This window comes from Perognathus longimembris, chromosome 7 (genome assembly GCF_023159225.1).
Source record: "Perognathus longimembris pacificus isolate PPM17 chromosome 7, ASM2315922v1, whole genome shotgun sequence".
Lineage (NCBI taxonomy): Eukaryota > Metazoa > Chordata > Mammalia > Rodentia > Heteromyidae > Perognathus > Perognathus longimembris.
In genome coordinates this window covers 72,405,133-72,428,597 of record NC_063167.1, presented here as the reverse complement: position 1 = coordinate 72,428,597, position 23,465 = coordinate 72,405,133, and the positions used below count along the sequence as shown (strand labels likewise).

Sequence of the window (23,465 nt, the reverse complement as noted above, 5' to 3'; positions counted from 1 at the left end):
AAGATATAGAGACATTTGTCTGTTTACGGTATGTGTGTCAAGATTGATGATCATAGTTAATTCATTAAAGGAAATATATTTCTCAAAATCTCTATAAATATCAAGATACTGTCCTTTTTAGTTTTTTGAACTCTGATTCTCCTTTTTCTTCCACAATGCCTTGTCTGTACTCGAGTTGCTGTGCTCCTGGAACACTATTTTCAGCCATATTCCAGCTCTGCTGGTGCATCCCACTACCTTTAATTGCTTCAGCTGTGACTGCCCTCATACCTGCAGATGATTCTCAGTCAGCCCTTTGGCTCCACTCCTGCCTGGCCATTGAGGCTTATTTCCCATTACCTAGTGCATATCTCCTTAAAAATTCTACAAGTTTCAGAAGTTCAACTTGTTCATAATGTGTGTCCACTCCATAAATCCAGAGGTAGAAACTCTCTTCCTGTCTGTACCCCCTTAAAAGTCAGTGCATATCTCCTTAAAAATTCTACAAGTTTCAGAAGTTCAACTTGTTCATAATGTGTGTCCACTCCATAAATCCAGAGGTAGAAACTCTCTTCTTGTCTGTACCCCCTTAAAAGTCAGTCACTCAGCCAGACACTGGTGGCTCATGCCTGTCATCTTAGCTTCTCAAGAGGCTAGGATCTTAGGATTACAGTTTGAGGTCAGCCCAGGCTAACCTCCAGTTAACCACCAAAAAGCCAGAAGTGAAAAAGCTCAAGGACAGCATCCAGGCCCTGAATTGTTCAAACTCTACTACCAGCACAAAGGAATAAAAAGTTACTCATCTGCCTTTCTCCATTTTCTCTGCAACTGTGTACTTGAGAGTCACCGTATCTCTCACTTGGACTCCTCAAGTAGCTTCTTTTTTTTTTTTTTTTTTGGCCAGTCCTGGGCCTTGGACTCAGGGCCTGAGCACTGTCCCTGGCTTCTTCCCGCTCAAGGCTAGCACTCTGCCACTTGAGCCACAGCGCAGCTTCTGGCCGTTTTCTGTATATGTGGTGCTGGGGAATCGAACCTAGGGCCTCGTGTATCCGAGGCAGGCACTCTTGCCACTAGGCTATATCCCCAGCCCCTCAAGTAGCTTCTTAATGAATACCTTTTGTTTTCTCCATCTCTTCACCTGTCATCTTGTTATTGTCTTCAGTGAAAAATGCAAATGGTCTAGCAGGTTCACTGTCTTATAATGTCTCATGACTTTTTACCATCTACAGAATAAGCTGTAAACTCTTCTACTTGGCCTCCATGGTCTCTCACAGTCTAAAGCCTTGTATGTTTTCATACCCTTACATAACCACAAGCATCTAGGCCACGAAAATTCTCATCATTTCCTGAAAATGGCATACTTCCTATTGTTGCCATGAAGTTGCAAAAACCCTTCGTGTGGGATGGTCCTTTTGCAAATAGTGATTGGTTGGTGTTTTTAAAACCTTGTCTTAATGACCTTTTCATGTTTCCTTTAGGCGGTTGCTCACCACTTTTATTTTTCTTTATACTTATTTTATTCTATAAAGAATAAAGAATGAAAGTACAAACTAGGGTTTGAACTTAAGGCCTTACTCTTACTAATCTTTGCCTCTCAAGCCTTACCTCCACCCTTGCTTTTTATTGGAGATTTGGGGATGGAACTTAGTAAACTTTTTTTCCTGGACTGGCCTCAAGTCACAGTCCTTCAGATCTCAGTCCTCTGAGTACCTAGGATTACTTGTACCCAGCTAAGTTTTACTATTTTTTGTGTCACATTCTATTGTAATTAATTTGTGCAAATCTCTCACTTGAGTAACTTTTGAGTCCTATCACTTTGGGGATGATCCTGGGCCAGTTCATCCATTTGGTTTTTGTGAGACCCCTTTACTTGACCTAGTCAAATTTTGTTAGCTCATCTGATATCCACAGGCATGCACTCTGATGTCCACACTTAACAAAGTTAAGTTTTTCTATCACCCACCTCTCTCTCTCTCTCTCTCTCTGTGTCTGTCTCCCCAGCCAATCCTGGGCCTTGAACTCTGGGTCTGGGTGCTGTCCATAAGCTCCTTTTGCTCAATGGTAGCACTCTACCACTCTACACTTCCAGCTTTTTCTGAGTTGTTTATTGGAGATAAGAGTCTCATGGACTTTCCTGGCTTCAAACCATGATCCTCAGATCTCAGTCTCCTGAGTAGTTGGATTATAGGCCTGAGCCACCAGTGCCTGGCTTTCTATCACTTTTCTATGGTTAAGTACCTCTCAGAGGAATGAAGGGGGAAAAAAGGAACAAAAATGTCCTTTGTCTGTTACTTCTCTGCTCAGCACCCTGCTATAGGTACTGTGTTCAAATTTGTATTGAACTTTTCCCCATTGGATCTGACATCCCTCAGTAAGCAGAGAGCATTTTTTCTGTGCTTATGTGCCATATCTTTTCCCATTTAACCAAGATGTCTTGTCTCTTGTTTGTCTGTCTATGGGAATCAAAAGATATAGACCATGAGTTGGTGTATTAACAAATTCAGGAAGTTTTCATGTCTGGTTTACTTTTTAAAAAAAATTAAAGACTTAGGTTGGTGGCTGGGCATGGTGGTACACACCTGTAGTCCTGGCACTTGGGCAGTGAGGCAGAAGGCAAGCCTGGGCTGCATAGTAGTAGACCGTCTCATTAAAAAAAAAAGAAACAAAACAAAAGAGAGACAAATTAAAAAAAACAAACACCAAATGAATACGGAACTTACCAGAAGCATGAGCATACTTCTCCCTGTGTATGTGTCTTCCTCTCTTCTCCCTCAAAGACTCCGCTCTGCTTTCCATAGGTTGGGTTCACATGTTCCAGACCCTGTCCACCCAGGAGCCTCTGCTTCTTTTGTTGTGCAGAGAGTACCATCTGCACACATCAGATGATGTCTTCTAACAATAGCCATGACTAGCAAAGCTTTCCATGCAACATGTATATGTGTGTTCAGTTTTAAGAAGTAGAAGTAGTGCAGACTTGTTTCTGTTGTCTTAAAAAGTCTACTTAGTAACCACATTTTACAGAAAATATCAGTCTGTTTTGTTTACTCAACAGACATGTGTTGAAGCCTATCATGGGTAGTCAGACTACTCATATGGCAGCTAGTATAGTAGAAGTAAATGGCCTGCTTGAGTGGGTGTTGGGGATAGTAGGACAACTTTATAAAGTTGGGTGTTGGTGGCTTACTCCTATAATTCTAGCTACTCAGGAGACTGAGCTCTGAGGATCCCAATTAGAAGCAACTCAGACAGGAACGTCCGTCAGACTCTTATCTTAGCCAGCAAAAAGCCAGAAGTAGAGCTCTGGCTCCAGTAGTAGAGGGCCAGCATTGAGGGAAAAAACAAGGGAAAGAGAAGGCTAGAGTTTAAGTTCCAGTACTGACACCCCCACATCCCCCCCCCCCAAAAAAAAAGAAAAGAAAAGAAAAAGACTTCTGGAAGTTGTGGTTGCTGAGCGGAGTTGTTAGGGTAAAGGAGATTCCATTATTTAAACCAAAAGCCGCATTCCAAATGGGCAGCTTGTGCAATTGCCAACAGAGAGGTGTCAGAGAGCAGGTAGTCTGAGCCATATTGACTAATAGAAACCTGCTGGCTGGGCTTCATATGACCAACCTACAGTCCCCTCATGGACTCCATCCACCGACTCTTTGAGTCTCATCTATGACCTTAGATAGGCCGTGGAAAGTGTCTTGAGGAGCCTCTGACCTGTGCTTCTGTAAAATCAAAGAGCATTGGGAATCTCTGAGCAAGAGTTCCTGCTGTCCCCTGTGGGGAATGGGTTGCTTGTAGTTCTGTGATGGATTCTGAGTTCTGTTATCTTTTCTTTAGGGAAGCTGTGCCAGTGGACTGATGCCTGCCTGTCTCACCCGTGTGCAAACGGAAGTACCTGTACCACTGTGGCCAACCAGTTCTCCTGCAAGTGCCCTGCAGGCTTCACAGGGCAGAAGTGTGAGGCTGATGTCAATGAGTGTGACATCCCAGGACAGTGCCAGCATGGTGGCACCTGCCTCAACCTGCCTGGCTCTTACCAGTGCCAGTGTCCCCAGGGCTTCACTGGCCAGCACTGTGACAGCCCCTACATGCCCTGTGCACCCTCCCCTTGTGGCAATGGAGGCACCTGCCGGCAGACTGGTGACTTTACTTTTGAATGCAACTGCCTTCCAGGTAAGGAGCTCCCAGTGTCCTGGGATTGGGGGCCAAGCAGTCACAGGAAGAGGTGGCCAGTTGCCTGGTAACTCCTGCAGGAAGTGCCCTAAAGCAGGTAAAAGGGGAAGTGAGAATTTCCTGTGTGGTAGGCTGCTGGTGAGGGAGGGGTTTTATGGGCCTGCTGTGGTCCATAAACTGGCCAGGGGGTAATTTATAACATGTCAGAGTTGATAATGATGAGTGCCTAGGAAATTGTTTATTGTCCCTTTTGGAGAAATGGCTCTGGGAAAGAGGCAAACCTATAATGGAGAAGGACACAATGAGAATTAGACATTGGAAAATATGTGTACATGTCTGTGATTAATAAAGTGTGTTAAGATGGTGTGACACTAAGAGTGGGTGGGTGACCAGCTTTCCCATACGCTTTGCCCCCGATGGAGTAACTTATCATTTTCCTATCCACATAATGTGCACCCCTCCCCCCTCCCCCCTTCTTGATTTTTCCCTGGGCTTCTGGCCTAGTATCCTCTCCTGTATATATCCCCTCTCTGATTTTAGAGTGACTTTCCTTACCTAGAAGCTGGAGAATTTTGAAACTGGGAAAGGGAGTCCTCTGTTAGTCAATGAGTTTTTAAAAAAAATTATTATTTTCTTTTACTTATTATCTTTAAGTGGTTGTACAAAGGATTTCAGCTCAACAAATCAGTTTCAGTGAACACTTTTTTTTATGTGCCGATAGTGGGGCTTGAATTCAGCGTGGGTGCCATCTCTGAGCTCTTTTGCTCAAGGCTAGCACTCTACTACTGGAGCCACAGCTTTACTTCTGGCTTTTTGTAGTTAATTTGAAATAAGAGTCTCTCTGATTTCCTGTCAGAGCTGGCTTCCAATCTTAATCCTCAGATCTCAACCTCCTGAATTGCTAGGATTACAGGTGTGAACTACGCCGTGCCTCGCATCCATGGACACTTTCTGATGAGCTCTGATAGACAAGGTATTAGAAACTAAGAATAATTCTCAACTTTTCATATTTTTGGATAGCTCAGTCTTTTATCCTGCACACATATAACCGAACCTAGATGCAAACAGAGGGGCAGTGTCTGGAGCTCAGCTCAGCGCCTGGTGTTCTTCAGAAATGGGAAAGGAGCCAGCCTGGCCAGTTTACTTCTCTCCTTATAAAAGTGATGAGGAGGCTGAAAACCAAGAATTTTGATTGGGAACAGAGTACCAGCAGCTGGAGCAGATGAATTACTAAGCAACAAAGATCCTGTTTTTATACAAATATGCTTAGTACAAAAACAAAAGAAGGCAAACTGGGGGTGGAGGGCGTAATGTGCTAAATAAGCGTAATTGCCTCAAAAAGAAGTTATAGTTACTCTTTCAGAGTATGAATCTTAGACTCTGGGCTTGTGGATACGTTTCACATATAATGATTTGTTTGTATTATCTTTTGGGGAGTAAAGGCCATAGGTTGATGATACCTATAAAACTAAATGGCAATATATTTGTTTCCTTTGGTAAAAATTTATTGACCATCAGCTGGGTTCTAGGTACTATGTTACATTCCCAGGATCCAGCAATACTAAGTCACTATCCATAATCTAAATGAGAACTTTATATGGTTTTACTAAGTCCCTAAACATGCTGTTTAGTTATATTGCTTTTACTTTCTCTTTTCAATAAACATACATGATACCGTCTAGATGCCACATAAATATTTATTAACATCACTGTCATCCACATTATCTAGTAGGAGGAATAATTGAAAGATAGCTTTTTGCTTGTGTGTGTGTGTGTGTGTGTGTGTTTGCACTTGAAGGACAGAAATAGTAATATAAACAATTTAAAGTTTGTAAATATTTTAATATTATAAACATTCTTAATAGTCTAGTGCTGTAATGGTTCAAGTGGCTAGTAATTAAAGTTAGTGTGATTTATTGTTGAAGGCTATATGCCATTTCAGTTTTAAGGAAATTCCTTTTAGTAGTCTCCTAGAGCAGGAGATTTGATTTGGCAGCTAGATATTGACGGGAAGTTAGAGAAGTCAATAAAGGAAGTCTTTAGCTGGGAGAGAGTGATTATTCACTCCCATTGTCTGCATTGTTATCCTTTAGCCATATTAAGAGCCTCAGGGAATTCTGAATGTGTCCAGGAAAACATTTGTCAGAGGGGAATTTGTCTACTCCTTGAGAGAGGAAATAACCAGGAACTCCATGGCAAGAGGCAAGGAATAACCAGGGTGATGAGGGTGGAGTAAGGTGGATTGGGCTCTTATTCTTTGTTTATCATATAAAGTAAGGTGTTTATTCACAGATTATATGTGTGTGTGTTGTGTATTTTTGTTTAGGATTAAGATAGGGTGCAAACAGATGGTTTGGCAAAGAAAAAGTAACATTTGATGTCTTTTATGATTCAGTGCTATCACATCTGTTAGCTTAACCACACAGAAATCTTGAGGATAGATACTATTTTTCAAGTTTTCTCAGGTAATTGAAGTTTGGTAATGCCAAATAATTTACCCAAAGTTGCAGAAGTGAGACGTGATGTCAGTCCTTGAGAATCCAAGCAAGCAGGTTATTTCCAAAGCCCAGGCCTTTTGCACTTTACTGCATTACACTGTGTTTTTCATCCATAGGCTCTGCAAAGATTCTTTTCTTTCTCTCTTCCTTTCTTTCTCTATCTCTCTTCATTCTCTTTCTTCTCTCTTTTTCTTTGTCCTCCCTCCTTTCCTTCCCTTCCTCTCCCCTCCCTCCCCACCATCCTTCCTTTTCTTTTTTGTGCCCATACTGGGGGTTAGAGCTCAGGGCTTCATATCCACCTTTAGCTTTTTTGCTTGAGGCTGATGTTCTACCACTTGAGCCATAGTTCCACTTCCAGCTTTTGTTGGTTCATTGGAGATAAGAGTTTCATGGATTTGTGTGCTCCAACTAACTTTGAACTGAGATCCTCCTATCTCAGTTTCTTGAGTAACTAGGATTACAGGCATGAAGTATTGGCACTTAAAACTTTTTCTTAAATGTTTGAGCTATTTCTGTTTTTAAAAATATGTTCAGGGATGGAAATATGGCCTAGGTGTAGAGTGCTTGCCTTGTATACATGAAGCCCTGGGTTTGATTCCTCAGCACCACATATATAGAAAAAGCCGGAAGTGGCACTGTGGCTCAAGTGGTAGAGTGCTAGTAGCCTTGAGCAAAAAGAAGCCAGGGAGAGTGCTCAGTCCCTGAGTCTAAGCCCCAGGATTGGCAAAAAAAAAAAAGTTCACATTATAAGTAAAATGAGATACACTTAATTATAACCCAATAGGTTTGCTATAGACAACCTATGTAATTAGCATGGTTCAGATATTTAAACATAGTTAGATAGTTAGCTCTTGTTGGCAAGGGCCCATGATCTAAAGCAGATGACTTCAATTTGGACACATGTACAGAAGAAAATTCACAGAGAATTCCAGACAGTAGATGATGCAGCACCACTACAAATAAATGTGCATTTATACAGGTTGTAAGATTTTATTTTACTTTATTTTTTGCAGTTCTGAGGTTTGAACTCCGAGCTTTGTGCCTGATTTATGATATTAGGTCTTATAACCCAGATGAAGTTTGGGAAGGATTCTCTTGGTTTCCATATAGGGAAATGGTGATTGGGAATTACTGTCTTTGTTAAAAAAAAAAAAAACAAAAAACACACAAAAAAACCTTTCCAAAATATAGTAGGTTCTTCCCCCTCCTTCATTTATTCTCTGTCCCATTCAAGAGATTGAAAGCCTCTTAAAGTTTCAGTTACCATCTCCATGGGAGAATTATTAGTTCAGGTGTTGTAACAATGGGGAAACTAAGTCAGCAGGAAGCAAAAAGTAGCCTGTCAAGATATTTTGCAACTCCTAAATAGCTGCTTCCCACCACATTGCAAGTACTTCTAATTGAGGCATACCCTGACCACTCTATTTAAAATTGTAACCATATCCCCAACCCCTTTAATTACTGACCCTATTCTGCTTTCTGTTTTCTTTTTCTGTGACACTTACCTTCTCAGCATATAATTTGTCCTGTATAATTTACTTCATTATATCTATTGTTTATTGTCTGTCTTTTCCAATTTCTGCCGCCTCTTTCCCTCTCCAGAATGAAAGCTATAAGATCTTTTGTCTTTGTTCCACTGTTCACTGTCCCCAACATTTAAACACAGTGTATGGAAAGGCCCACAAACCTTCCTTGACTGGCCAGATCGTAGGAGTATGCCATCATGTCCTAGTTTGGAGAACTCAGCCTTGATCTTTTCATTGTCTTCCTGGAATCATGCATTTCACACCTGTCCATGCACACAGAAGAATTTCAGAATCCCTTTCAACTCTGAGAGTCAGTGTACAGCTCAGATTTTTGGTCCTATTTATTAACTGGCTAGTTATGGTGTAATTCTTTTCTGGCAGAGAGTACTACAGTTACTGTGGGTGGACTGTAGGACTCATAGGGAAAGAATTAAAACTGCAAAAATGACTCATCCTGCGTGATTAGAAAGAAATATTTCTCCATAGAGGGAGGAAATGGGATATTTGTCAAGAGGGAACTAATAGAATGGAATCGAGGAACCACATTCCATCTTCTCCTTTGATCAGTAGCTGCTAATAACCAAGTTGCTCCCTGAAAAGTCCTCAGCTGAAGCTTCAGCAAGAGCATCCTGCTGAATATATCGCAAAACACACTGTGAAAGCAAGTCATCTACTCCAGTATTTTGAGACCCAAGCCAACCAATGGGGAGAGAATGAACTAGGCTAGTTTTATGTTTGTGGATGTTTTAACAAGTAGCACAAGTAACCAGAAAACAGCACAAGTTTTTTTTTTAGCCTATTGCATACTCCTTCCTTCCTCTCTTCCTCCTTCCCTCCCATCCCTTTTTGTATCCTGGTACTGGGGGTTGAGCTCAGGGCCTGGCACTGTCACTTTGGCTTGCTCACACCTGACACTGTACCTCTTGAGAAATGTCTCTAGCCTGGCATTTTGCTGGTGAATTGGAGATGGTATATCATTGATTTTTTTTTTACCTGGACTGACTTCAAATATCATTCCTCAGATCTTAGCGTCCTGAGTAGCTGGGATTACAAGCGTGAGCCAGCAGTGCTCAGCTTCAATTTCTTTTAAACTTCATAAAAGCTGTCTGATGTGTCCTCTTCTGTCATTGAAAGTTTATCCTCTGGAAGGTACCCCACACCTCACAGTCTGGCTGTTTGTGCCGTCCTATACATTAAATAAAGCCTACACATCTGGTGTAGCTTTGGTGCCTGCTGTCTGTGTTTTACTGAGTTTAAGACCAGTTAGAAAGCAGTTCCTTTTGCATTTTCATACTCAGGAGCATGTGGCATTCTTTTGAGTATTATACTAATCAGATCACATCTTGGTAGGTTAGCTTTTGTGACAAACTTCTTTCTGGAGGTGGTGGCTGGGAGGAGGAAGATAGCCTCTCTTTTGCTTTTCTCCAGTTTCAGGTATGCTTGGCTTTCACCCCTCTCTTTTGTCTTTGTACATGGACGCTTTTCCCAAGAACTCTCAGCCTGGCTGGAGAGCATACTAGTTATGTCATTTCATTTCCCACAATCTTCTCCTCTTGCTGCTTTCCACCCTCAAGCCCCCCAGGGCCTTATGTTGCTCTCCTTGTAGGATGACAAGTTCAAGAGACTTTTTTGTCCTACCCTCACTAAGACCATCATTAATCACAGAAGTGGTCCACAGTTTTATAACAGCACAGTCTTAAAATGTTCCCTCTAAGTTTTAATTTCTCTCCTTTGGCCTTTTAAGGACTTCAGTTGGCTTTGAGTAGTAGACTCCTTTTAGCGTGGCTATGTGAGCCCTTCCATGACTCGGCCACACCCATCCCACCCACAGGTCTAGAGGCTTGTCTGCTTCCCTTTCCTCTACAAACTTAAAATATATTTTTAAAAAGTGGCTGTACTGTAACTTATTGCCTTTCCCCTGATCTTTGGAGAGACTGTTTTCCAAGAATTTGCTAGCTCTTTCCAAAAAAAGCTCAGAATCTCTCTCTCTCTCTCTCTCTCTCTCTCTCTCTCTCTCTCTCTCTCTCTCCCTCTCTCTCTCTCTCTCTCTTCTTTCTCTCTCTCTCAACATAAATCCTAACTTAGCTTTGGAGGAGAAATGATTAAGCTTACTACTATTTTTTTTGCCTCAGACATAGGAACTTTGAGCTAAGGTCAGGTTTTAGATTATTGAAAGTGAACACAGAAGTCCCAGGAAACATATTGAATAAAACTAGCTGAAGTTTCTGGTTCAGTTCATGACTGCCCATGCAATCAGTGGTAAGCCAGCAAAATGGCAGATAATCTCTGGTGGATGCTGCAATTCCATTGATACATAATATTAGCTAATATATGTTCAATAGTCTAACAGCTTTATTGAGATAGAATTTACATACATTTTGTAAATTGTACAATAAAATAGTTTTATTTATTTATTTTTTAAATGCATAGGTATGTGTAACTAGCCTGGTGCTGGTGGCTCAAGCCTACAGTAATTCTAGCTACTCAGGAAATAGATTGAAGATCACAATTTGAAGCCAGTTCCAGAAAAGTCAATGATACTCTTTATCTCCAATTAGCCAGCAAAAAGTGGAGAGTGGAAGGGGGACTTCAAGTAGTAGAGCATTCATTAGCCCTGAGCAAAAAAACCAGTGGAGAGCATGAAGCCCTGAGTTCAAGCCCCAGTATAGGAGGAATACACACACACACACACACACACACACACACACACACACACTCACACACACAGATGCGTATAACCAAAAAGAAATAAATGTGTATAATATTTATAATATTTTGGTACTTCAGAAGAAGCCATGTTCCCTTTATTAGTTGCTACCCATTCCTCCTCACTTTTCACCAACTTTCTCAATTTGTATGTGTTTAGTGAATCCAGTCAGTGGTAATATTGGCTAATATAAGTCAGGGCCCATTTCTATTTTTATAGATTAGCTACAAGGACAGTTGCCACTTCCCTGACACCCATTCAACTGTTTTTTGCTTTAGGCATTGGAGAGATAAGGAGAAGATGACCATTCATGATTCTAGAACACCACTAGACCACCCAGGCTCTGGAAGTGGCTGGCCAGAAGCCCCGCTCCTCCATCTAAAACCCTCACTTGAACTTTTCTAGAGTGTCTTTATTAAGAGCAGTTGACTGGGAACCCAGATCTTATTCTCGCCTAGCAGCTGCTGTGCAGTAGAACTGAAGCTTTGGCTTCATTTTATTGTAGTTAGAAGTGGGTTTAAACACTTCATCATTTTTTGTCTCCCTAGCCATTTGTAAGACTTTCATATGATTAGACAAATATGCACAATAAGATAAACTTTTGAAGCTCCAAGTGTTAGCTGGTTGCTGGTGGCTTATGTGTCTAATCCTAGCTCCTCAGGAGGCTGAGATCTGAGGATAGATCAAAGCCAACTCTGGGTAGCTGAATCTGACAGACTCTTTCAACCAGCAAAAAGCTAAAAGTAGAGTTATGGTTCAAGTGGTAGATTGTGAGCTTTAAGCAAAAAAGCCATGTGCAAGGCCTTGAGTTCAAGCCTCACTACTGGCACACCCATGTACACACAAATCCAAGTGTTATATTTCCACAGTCTGAGGCTTGCTTAGTGATTCAGCTGCTTGAATGGACTGAGTGCCAAATACCTGAAAAAGTGTGATTTTCCTGAATCAAGCTTGCAGATTCTATCTTCCATAAAGTGATTTCCTTTGATTGCTTTCTGGGTAATATTTTTGGCTACTTGGTTTAGATTTATTCTTCTGGCTGCCATGATATTTAGAGAAACCATCCCCATATTCTAGGATAGCAAAGTAGAGGTGGAATTTACAGTGGTTTATAGTAAGTAATGAGTAGAGCAAGTTTGGTCACTATCTGCCCTGTCATGGCTGTATGTGCTACAGAAGCAGGGACTCAGCCAGAGGCTGACTGTAAGACCCAAGAAATGTTTTAAGTGTGAGAGAACCTTTTTTGGTGCATACATGCCAGCAGTGGGGATTGAACTCAGGGTCTGGGCACACTGCCCCTTAGGTTTTTTGTTCACCATTCTACCACCTTCTCCAGAGCCCTACTTCCATGAGATAAGAACTTCAAGAGATATTTTAGGAAATGTATCTAGTCATACCGTATTGAACATTCTTTCGTCTTAAGGTCAGTAGTCTTCTGTATATCACTCCGGAGATTAAGTAGCAAGAGAAAAGAAAGAAGCCCAATGTATGAATTACAGAAGACCATCCTGCAATCAGTTAGAATGTGGTTTTGTGTTGTACTTTGGCCTTTCTGAAAAGGAAAACTATAGATGAAGGGAGCCACATTATAAATACTGCATTCATGTAGAGAGAAAAATGAAGAATTTGAAGTACTTGAAGTTTAATTAGTATCAATACCATCCCACTTTCTGAGGCTGTTAACAATGTAGTACTTCACTCATGATATGGCACTTATAACAATCCAGAAAAGCTGGTTGGGCAGGTGGAATCAGTCCCATTTTACAGACATAGAAGATGATTCAGAGTTTGTCACTTACTTTGTATTAAACAGCTGTAGGTGTAACCTGGAGACCTAACATGCCTTCATACTTTGACTTCAGCGTTTTTTCCCTTCCTTCTTTCCATCTGACCCCATATTTAGGGTCTCTGTCCTATCATCTAAAGGGCAAACAAAATAAGTTATACATTTAATTAAGTAATCTTTTATCTCTTTTTCCTTGTAGTCTCATATGGGGGAAATTAATTATCTTAGTTTTTGGAATCAATTAATATCTGTCTCAAACATTTGTCTTCCCAGGGATTTTTGTTTCATGGAAATGCTTTGGAATACTCATGAGGTAGTTATGAAAGGGTGTGGTATAATGGATCACTTCGACTGTCTAGATAGCTAAACAGTCCAGAGAAGCAGAGGATTAAGGAGTTTCTCTTCTCTTCTCTCTCTTTCTTTCTCTTTACATTTTTATTGTTATTATAAAAGTTACAGAGGAGTTACAGTTACATCAGTCAGTTCATTTTCAACAGTGTCTAATGAGTGCCACTGCTGCATTTGTTCACCCTTTGTCCCTCCATTTCTGTGCCCTCCCACCCTAACTGGGGGCGGGGTTTCTAATACCTGAGTCCTATATTGAGTACCTGTTAGAGGATGAACTAAAATCATGAAGCAGGTCTGTCAGACAACTGTGCCCTATGGGAGAGAGCAGAATGAATACCTTTGTACGAGGACTCATCTTTTTCTTTTGTTCTCTCACCAGGCTTTGAAGGCAGCACCTGTGAGCGGAACATTGACGACTGCCCTAACCACCGGTGTCAAAATGGAGGGGTTTGTGTGGATGGGGTCAACACTTACAACTGCCGCTGCCCCCCTCAGTGGACAGGTATGTACAGAGTACAGGTTGTAGATTGGTAGTTGATCAGATGGCTGATGAAGTAGGCTCTGTGGACAAATGATTTTAGGACTGCTTGAGAACAGTGTGTGAATGACCAGGAATCTCCATCTAGGCCATTGGGCATTGTGTAATCTCATGTGCTCACCTGTGCTCACTTGAGAAAACATGTTTCCACAGGTATTGGTGTTCGTGTTATGGCAAATGTGACAGGACCACATGACTGACCCCTTAGCTTATTATTCAGAAACCACAAGTCTGACACATACAACATACTTAATAAGTATTTGAGAAAAATGCCTGAATACACTAAGCCCTCTTAGTTGTGGGTTTATTACACATGGTTTTGAACAAGCATGGTCTATACTAGTAGTTGTTGTAGTAGTAAAATATTCAAAAGTCAAAATAAATTTCAAAAACAAAAATTTTAAGTATTCACACATTGTGAAGTTCAGTTATGTAGAGAAGCTCAGTCCTGTGTATTGCCAGTTGTGTTTACAGAAAGAGTTGGGCAGGCACTCTTGATGGCATCATTATTGCATACATCCTCCATTTCTGCTTTTCCTTTCTTGTTTTTCTTTTTCTTTTCATTTTTTTGGTTGTGGGACTTGAACTCAGGGCTTTGGCTCTGTTGCTGAGCCTCTTTGTGCTCAAAGCTAGCACTCTACTACTTGAGTCAAACTGCTACTTCCTCTTGTTTTTCTTTTTACAAGTAGGAAAAAGGTAGGGTTTTTTTCTGCCTGACAGCAGAAAAGTAGTCTTACTTAATTTTACAGCCTCTTGGCAGTTTTTCATATTGTCTTAGATGAGGCTTTTAATTATTTTTTAAAGGTGAGTGATTTTTATGCAGACATGTGGTTTTATTTCTTTCTTTGTTTTACTTCTTTTTTTTTTTTTTTTTTTTTTTTTGCCAGTCCTAGGGCTTGAATTTGGGGCCTGAGCAATGTTCCTGGCTTCTTTTTGCTCAAGGCTAGCACTCTACCTACTTGAGCCGCAGCAGCACTTCTGGCTTTTTCTATATATGTGGTGCTAAGGAATCGAACCCAGGGCTTCATCATGCTAGGCAAGCACTCTACCACTAGGCCACATTCCCAGCCAGTTTTACTTCTTTAATATAGACTTATTTTATCTACTGAAAGAAGAAACAGTTAAGAACTGATAAAGGGATGAAGCCTGAGCCTTTCTTTTTGAGAGAGAGTGAAGAGATATTGAGAGGGAGAGGGATTGAGTGAGTGAAAGTGAGAGAGAGAAAGAGAGACATAGATATGATTGGCTTAGCCTAAGGAATAAGTTAAGGTTAGAATAAGAAGCTACAGACTCAGTGATAGGCCATCTTCTGTGAAGAAGTCTAGGTGCCAGCTTATAGTCACTTCTACTGGATGTTCTTCAGGTCTCCCTTATCTTCAACATCTAATTATTTAGAATACTCCATGATATAGACAGACTATGCCTAGAAAAAGCTAGAAAGGATTTAAAACTTGAATAACCTGACTAGTCTGGAAGAGCCTGCATTTCTACTTCTAATGCCCAAGCTGTCCTTTCTATATCTACTTCACTGGCTTTTCCTAGAAACTCTCAGGACGTCCCGTCAAACTTCTAAACTTTCTGTCGTATTTGCTATAACTTCTGCCATTTCTGTCATAGATTTTTCAGAAGACTTTTTTTTTTCAAAGTGAACCTACTGCCAAGTTAATCACTTGAGAAATAATAACTAGAAAGATTTGAATTGTAAAAAATATTCAGAGTGGTATTGGGTAGGATGATATACTTGTGAAGAATCTGCCTCTTCTAATCTTACTTTGCCCTATGGAAGGGTAACTGGGTGGTACTAAGGCTCCTGATGCTGATGAAGATGAAATGGGGTTGTAATATAGTTGCTGGTCTTCCTTTTTCCCTCCCCCATCCTTCCTCCCTCTTCCCTCCCTCCCTCTCTCCTTCTCTCCCTCTCTCCTTCTCCTTTACATTTTTCCCCTCCTCCTCCTCTTCCTTTTTCCTTCTTTCTTCTTTTGTTTGTGCCAGTACTAGGTTTTGAACTCAGGACCTTGGAGCTCCAGATTCAGATTACTGTTTTATGATTCATATAAGTTCCAGAAATGATTGGGGCTGGAACATAAGTGCAACATACTAACCATTAGCGCTAATATAATCATTAGAGCTAGAATAATGTGTTAGTTGCAGTGTTTTATTTTTTATAGTATTTGTAAAAATTTGGAAATGAAATTTATTGAGTATCCTTTTTATAAATGATTATGCATATTTCAAAGGGGTTAAATATTTTGCTCAAGGCAAATAATGATTGAGTTAGTGATTGAGTTAGATTCAATAATGATTGAATAGAGGCTTCTTGGGTTCCAAATCTGAGCTCAAAACTAGTCTTTTTTCTATAACAAATTTCTTTTGTGAGCTTTTTAGCATTTTTTTGCTTTTTAAAGACTTTTGGTCTCTTTAGTAGGTCGAAAGTTCAGTTTATTATTAAAGGATTTTCTGATTTGCTTTTTAGGACTCTGGTTGGTTACTTTAAGGTTAGAAGTTCACATTATGGAATGTTTTCTATTCTGGTGCTTTCCCCCCATATCTAAAAAAACCTGATTGCAACTTTATTCATAACTCCCTTTGCAATTTTCAGCTGTAGAGTTGAAGTATGAACTGTTTGGTTTGGCTGTTGATAGAAAAGGAGGGGTTGTACTAGGCTAGTAAGGAAGGAAATGAAGCTTGTGGCCATCTGGAAAGGAATGGGTAAGATCATATGGCTGAGAAACCTAGACATTCAGTTCAAATGAGTGGACATTTGGGAATCTGCTGTATTTTAATTTTTGTGCCTGTACTCAGGGCCTGGTCACTATTCCTCAGTTTTTTTGTTTTTTTGTTTTACTCAAGGGTAGTGCTCTACCACTTGAGCCATACCTCTGTTTCCAGTTTCTTGGTAGTTAATTGAAGATAAGGGTCTCATAGACTTTCTTGCTTAGGCTGTCTTTAATCTAGTTTCCTCACATCTTAGCCTCTTGAGTAGCTAGGATTACAGGTGTGAGCCACTAGTGCTTGGCTGACATTAATATGTTTATTTTATTAAGATTTTACTGTAATAGATTTTTAAATCTTAAAAAAATTCACCGTTTTCAAATAAAAATGATTAGAAAGTTATTCAGCAAATAATTATACTAAACATCTTAGATCAGTACAATTCAACTTGGTGGCAGCTAGTCACCTTTTGCTATTGAGTATTCAAAATGAAACTGATCTGAATTCTAATGTTCTGTGACTAGTGTAAAATACCTGATTTTTGAACACTTATCATGAAAAAAGTATGCTATTTATGATATTTATTGATTAGATGCTAAAATTGTATTGTTATAGATATATTGAGCTAAATAGATTATAGTCATTAATTTGAGTAATTTAGTCATTAATTTAAGTCATCACTTTAAGTGGCTCCTGGAAAATTTAGAATCCTATCGCTCACATTTTTCTGGCACAATTCTACTCTGGATGCAGAGTTGTTCAATGCAGGTCACTATTGCTGCCACTATAGTAACATGGAGCACAAGGCTTAGTGAGCAGCTGTGGCTAGAGGAGACCTTGAGTTGGCCTTGTTCTGGTGTGGTTTCCCTATTACATATGAGCAGGACTGTATTGTAACCCAATTTAGAGCTGTTTTTTTTCACAGAAAAGTCAGAATTTAATTTTATTTCACATTGATAGAAACAGTGAAAAACATTTAAATATTCCCACATCACAGCACATTTCACTGGAATATCAATTTAGAGCTTTTTTTGTCTGCTGCAACTATCTAAATCATGTGTGCTTATGCTTTCGAAGGTGGCCAGTCTTCTGGACTAGCTTAAGCTCAGGTGGAAAAAACAAGTTGATGGTGGTCTTTGTGGGAAGATGGTTTGTTTCTTTATAGGAATATGCTTAAAGGAGGGAAGTCTGAATGCCTGCATGTTCTTTTTTGAAATTAAAGTACACCTACGGGTTGATGTTGTCTTTATTATAATACATTTGGCCTCAGGCCATCTTATCAGAGTAGTTCTGCTCTTGCAGCTATCCATTTAAGGAGAACAAAAATATTATAAAGGCTCCAAATTTATTAGAGCAATATAGATTAATGTTTTGTCTACATAGATTGTTATTTGAATTTTCTTTGTTAAAGGTTCATTTCCTTCAGAATTAAGGTTGACTCTAAGCTCAACTCACAAATTCCTCTCCATGGCTGCCTTTGGTTTGGGGTTCACTCCTGGGGCAGATGTGATTTATTTTCCTGGGCTTGTTATTAATCTAGAAATGTAATTGCAGCCTGGGCTCAGGATAGTGCTCTGGGACATTAAGCAGAAGTGAACAATGCAAGTTAGGTGGATATGACTCAGATTAAACTGAGCAAATTTTCTCTCAGCTCTCCTGTATAGTATTATGAGTCTGAGGAGTTGGTTATGATTCGTGTTGCTGTCAGTCACTCCAGGTTCAGTATGAACTTTTGGCCTGAGTTAGTGGGTGCCTGTGTCGGAGATGGTACGTGAGCTGCTTCAGTATGGAAATGAGTCTGCCTGGTGGGGTGCTGGTGTCACAGAAAGTGTCTCTGTGCCAGTCCATCCTCAAGTTGCTGACAAGTGTTTTTCTCACAACCACTCTCTGTATATAATAATCTTTGTCTTGTAGTGTGTTTATGTTTAGATATGTGCATATGCATGTACACACAGTGTGTTTTAAGATTACAGGGTTGGAGCTGGGCACTGGTGGCTCATGACTGGAATGCTAGCAACTCAGGAGGCTGAGATCTGAGTATCATGGAGGCTGAGACATCTGAGGATTGAGGTTCAAAGCCAGCCTGAGCAGGAAAGTCTGAGAGACTCTTATTTCTAATTAAGAATATTTTTAAAGAAAAAATTGGACTTCATCTTGCTAGTTTTCAGTGTCAGAAACAAAACTGAACTTATTAACTTCCTTCTTGATGATGAACTTTTACTTCTCTTACACTTCCTGTATTTGTAATATGGATTTTAAATACTCTTCATATGGTTTTGTTAATGGATTTTGAAATATTAATGCAGTTTGTATTTTTGCCACTTATAGTTCCATTGATAATATTAGGTGGACATTTTGTTCTGTGCTAATTAGAGTTACAGTTACTGTCATAATTATCATTCCTGAGCTCTTTATTTTTATTTTTTTCAGCTAAAAATACTTTTGCATAGTATATTACTTTTTAAGGGAAGTTATATGTTTGGTGTGTGTGTACCAGTACTGGAACTCAGGGCCTGCTCAAGACTGGTATTGTACCATCTGAGTCACACCTCCACTTTTAGCCTTTTGCTAGTTAATTGAAGATAAGAGTGCCTGCTAGGTGTTTCTTCATTCTTGCTAAGTGATGTTCATTGTCCTTGCTGTTTTTATTTGCCTTACTGTTTTCAGAACTGTCTGTTATTTTTACATTAGATTTTTTTTATTACTTATTCCCCAAAGCTAAGGTCATCTTTCATGAAATTCTAATTTGCTTGATATTTTGCTTTGCATTTTAAGAGCACTTACACAACTTTTCCTTTGTAGCACTGACCTATATTTTTCATCTTCAGTTTTGTTCTTGATAAGTTAGGATCCTGACTTATGGACTGCATTCTCTTGTGTAGGATGTGTACTCATCTTATGTCATCTGTTTCTTTTTTCTGTTGTTGTTGTTGTTGTTCTTTTCTTCTTCTTCTTCTTCTTCTTCTTCTTCTTCTTCTTCTTCTTCTTCTTCTTCTTCTTCTTCTTCTTCTTCCTCTTCCTCCTCCTCCTCCTCCTCCTCCTCCTCCTCCTCCTTCCTCCTCCTCCTCCTCCTCCTCCTCCTCCTCCTCCCCCTCCTCCTGCTCCTCCCCCTCCTGCTCCTACCCCTCCTCTTCCTCCCCCTCCTCATCCTCCCCCTCCTCCTCCTCCCCCTCCTCCTCCTCCCCCTCCCCCTTCTCCCCCTCCTCCTCCTCCTTCTCCTCCTCCTCCTTCCCCTTCTCCTTCTCCTTCTCCTTCTCCTTCTCCTTCTCCTTCTCCTTCTCCTTCTCCTTCTCCTTCTCCTTCTCCTTCTCCTTCTTCTTCTTGCTTTAACTCAGTGTCCGGGTGCTGTCCCTTCACTTTTTTGCTCAAGGCCAGCATCCTACCAGTTGAGCCAGAACTCCACTCCTGGCTTCTTGATGATCAATTGATAATCAGAGTCTCACAGACTTTCCTGCTTAGGCTAGTTTCAAACTTAGGTCCTCAGATCTCAGCTTGGATTACAGGCATGAGCTGCTTGTGCCTGGCTATTTTCTCATTTCTATTCTGCCTGCTTTCCAGTCCCTTTCATCTGTCTGTTATGTATTATTTTTCATTTCTACTTAAAATGTACCTTTCTCTCATTGTCTTGATTGCACAGGAGCAATTCTTCCCATAATAGTTCGTGCAAGTGAGGATTTTCACAGTTTTCTCTAACCTTAACTGGTACCGATCCTTGTTTTATATTGCAGGGCCTTTAATATTTCCCATGGTGGATTATTCTGCATGAAGTAACAACAGCTTGCCTATAAGTAGGGGAGGTTCATGTTCTTTGGATCTCCTTGCTCTCCACCTGGCTGCAGTTAGTTTTTCTTCCCTGTGAGGTGAGGGGCCCTTTACTGTAACTTGCTCAGCAGCCCCGGGCCTAAAGAAGTGGGGAGAGAGCCAAAGTGTGAGCCTCTTAGAGGAAAACAGAAAGTTGGCACATTTTCTCTTCTATGTCAGTGGTCAGCTTTCTGAATGTTCAACCTGGGCCCAACTCCACAGTTCTCTGTGAGTGGCTGAGCCTGGATGCTTTCTCCTGCATCTGGAATTGTCCCAGATGCACTGCAGGCTTTCTCCGTGCTGTAGTGGCCCCAGGAGCCCAGGACTCCCAGTGCTTTAAATTGCTGTCGACCTGGAGGGGTGAGATGGAGTTCAGATCATTCTCCCTACAGCAGAGCAGGCTTTCTGAAACAAAAATCAGATGGACTTGCTGCTTTGCTTAAAACACTTCAGCAACCCTCCCTTGTTTTGGGATAGAGTTCCAAGGTACTGCACGTAACCCTGTCCTGTTGTATCTCTCCACTCCCCCATGCCTGCCTTGTAATTCAACCACACATATTCTTTTTCATTGCTTTAAATGAGCCATGCTCCTCCTCCCACTCAAGCCTATATACATCACTCACTTCTGCTTGAACTACTCCCCACCCTGCCCACCTTCTCCCCACGCATATACTCTTACACAGCCTTCCTCCTCATACTGTCCTTACTGAAAAGCTGCTTTCTCTTGAGTCTTCTCTTTTCTTTCTTCTAAGGCCGCAGGTATCTATTAAAGTACTTGTCACCCTATATTTTCATTTTATTTGTTTGGCTACAAAACCACTATTTGCCTGTTAAGTTCTGAATGGTATAAAGCAGGCTAGTTTTATTCACCTTTATAACCCCAGTGTATGTATATCAGGGTGTGTGTGTGTGTGTGTAAAATGAATGAAGGGATGAGTAATTTGAACATTAGGTTTTCTGGTTGTTTTGGCCTCACTTCACTCCTCAAAATTATGATTGTTGGTAAGGATTTCTTTTTGCCTCACTCAGATCCTTTAGTACTTGTTCTGCTGTGGACTAGATTTTTACAATTTTTAAAAAATAAGGCAGGGTGCCAAGAATCAGTGGCTTAAGCCTGTAATCTTAGCTACTCAGGATGCTGAGGTCTGAGGATTGAGGTTCAAAACCAGCCTGAGCAGATAAATCTGAGAGATTTTTATCTTCAGTAAGCTACCAAGAAGTTTAGAGTGGAAGTGTGGCTCAAGTGGAAGAGTATCAACCTTGAGCAAAAAAGCTTAGAGAGACTTTGAGGTCCTGAGTTGAAGCCCCAGTACTGCCATTAAAAAAAATCATTATGACAGCTGTTCAGAAAATAACACTGGTCATAAATTGGGGAGCAAGGGCTTTGAGGAGTCCTGAAAAGATGATAGCATTAGGATTAGTGCAGGAATTCCCTGAGATTATTGGATTTACCTGCATGTGATCTCCATTTCCCACTACACTCTCCCCTCCACTGCTCCCACCCAGCCATTTCTATGTGTTTATGTGTGTATTCTCATTTGCTCTTTCTCTTAGGCACTAAACACTCCAGTTCTTACACAGAATATACCACCAGCTTTGGCCAGGAGTTTATTCAGCCATCTACCTTGTCCTTTGTCCTTTAACTTTTAACAGTAAAATCAGTAATTAGTGTGTAGAGTACAGATTTTGTAGAGCAGAGGTTGTAAGAATGCTCTATCTGACCTGAAACTCCAGAACTCAGACGTTCGGAAACCATATCAGAGACGGAATCATCTTGGCTTGACAGTAGAATAGAAGGTGGCAGGGTCAGGCCAAGGGCCAGACGAGCTCGTTTTTTATATGTTCCTGTGGGGGAATTGTTGTTGCAATACAGTTGACCCTTACCAGGACCACTGATGGGATAAAACGTTTTCCCACAGACTTCACAGTTGAGAGATGACTGGGAAGGGGAAGGGCTTCACAGAGTGCTCAGGCCAGCAGTCATTTCTTTTCTTTTTACTTTTGTTGTCCTCTTCCCTCTTCCTAGTCACTTGTAGCACCAGGTGAGATTGATTTGTTTGTGGGGTCTTGAGAGAGCACTGTACTGCCTGAAACCCTGCCAGCTACAGTTCACAAGTGGTGTCTCTTTAGTGGTCCGTGGCTTGCTTGTCTAGAGCATTAGGGTCACCCAACTCCTTCAAACTCATACTGGACACTCTTTTACTAATGGCAGGTTGGCCTTGTTCTATCTATATCATTGCTTAGCTGCCTTCTTCCCCTAAGCTTCTAAGTCCTGCCTTGTCCCTCAGCAGTCTGCTCAGACTCCCCTTCTACATGGAAAACTGTCTTCTTGGCCATAGAACTTAAGCAATAGAATACCAGCCTTGAGTGGGGGAAATATTTTATCTTCTGTAGCAATGCCACACTCCCAGTCTTTATCAGCACTTATTTCTAGTTTTGATTTGTTTCTTAATTTTCTCATTTAGGTGTGCACACCTGCGCAAGTCACTGTACCACTCTGGCCCTAGTTTCCTCAACTGTCAAATGGACACAGTTAGATTTGATGCTATGCAAGATCTGTGTCATCATTGGTCCCAAGTGTCTAGTACAGTGCCTGGCAGGTGTACCAAAGTGAATGGTGGGTGTGGTGCTTGCCTTTATGGAGTTTATAGGCTAATGGGAGAGGAGGCATGTGTAAAGAGTAAATAAGCACCAACTTACTCCTTTGTTGTTGTTGTTTTTATTCTGAGACCAGTACTTAAACTGGGTATCTGATGCTTTTGTGCATTCTCTGGCATTCTGCCACCTGACCATGTCTCCAGTGCCAAACCTACTCCTTTGAATAGGTCAGGATGAATTGAATGGAATAGAAGTAGTGATGAGGAGCAGTGCGGAGCTGGACATTTAGAGATCTCCTTCAGTTATGAGAAGTCTGAAAGATGAGAGATCACTAGCCATATGAATTAGAGTTGAAGGAGAAAGCAGAATTTGCAAAGGCACTGGAGGTAGGAAAGAATTAAATACTGGACAAACCAACAGGAAAGCACTGTGGCTTAAGACAAGCATGCTAAAGAAAAGTATGTGGAATTGAAGATATTTACAAGGAAAAGTAACAAGCCAGAAGATTGTGAGTAGCTGCAGGTGGTTCTTACTGTTTAAATCCCTTGTGGCATTGGAGAAGGTATTTTCTAGAAACAAAGCTTTTCCCCATAGGAAGTAGAGAGGGCCTAACTAGCATACTGCCTTGGTCCCATGTTAAATGGAAGTAGTTTGCAAGATCTGAGAAGGGCAGTTACTAAGAATAATTACTGTCCTCAGAAAGCTTACCTAATTGCGCTTTGTGCAACAGATTTTGGGAGTTCACCAGCGTGATTTGTGTTGACGCAGATGATGATGCATGTGGAGACTTGTCAGCCTTGAAGATTTAGTA

At 40.8% G+C, this 23,465-nt stretch overlaps 1 protein-coding gene across 1 annotated transcript in view; it reads left to right on the top strand.

Annotated features, from left to right (window-relative positions):
- The window catches only part of Notch2 (notch receptor 2), a 141,923-nt gene that overhangs the window by 69,995 nt on the left and 48,463 nt on the right, over positions 1–23,465 (top strand). Inside the window, exons 4-5 of the mRNA XM_048351886.1 lie at positions 3,805–4,140; positions 13,385–13,507. Of these exons, the coding sequence (XP_048207843.1) occupies positions 3,805–4,140; positions 13,385–13,507 (459 nt within the window). The remainder of the gene's footprint in view (positions 1–3,804; positions 4,141–13,384; positions 13,508–23,465) is intronic.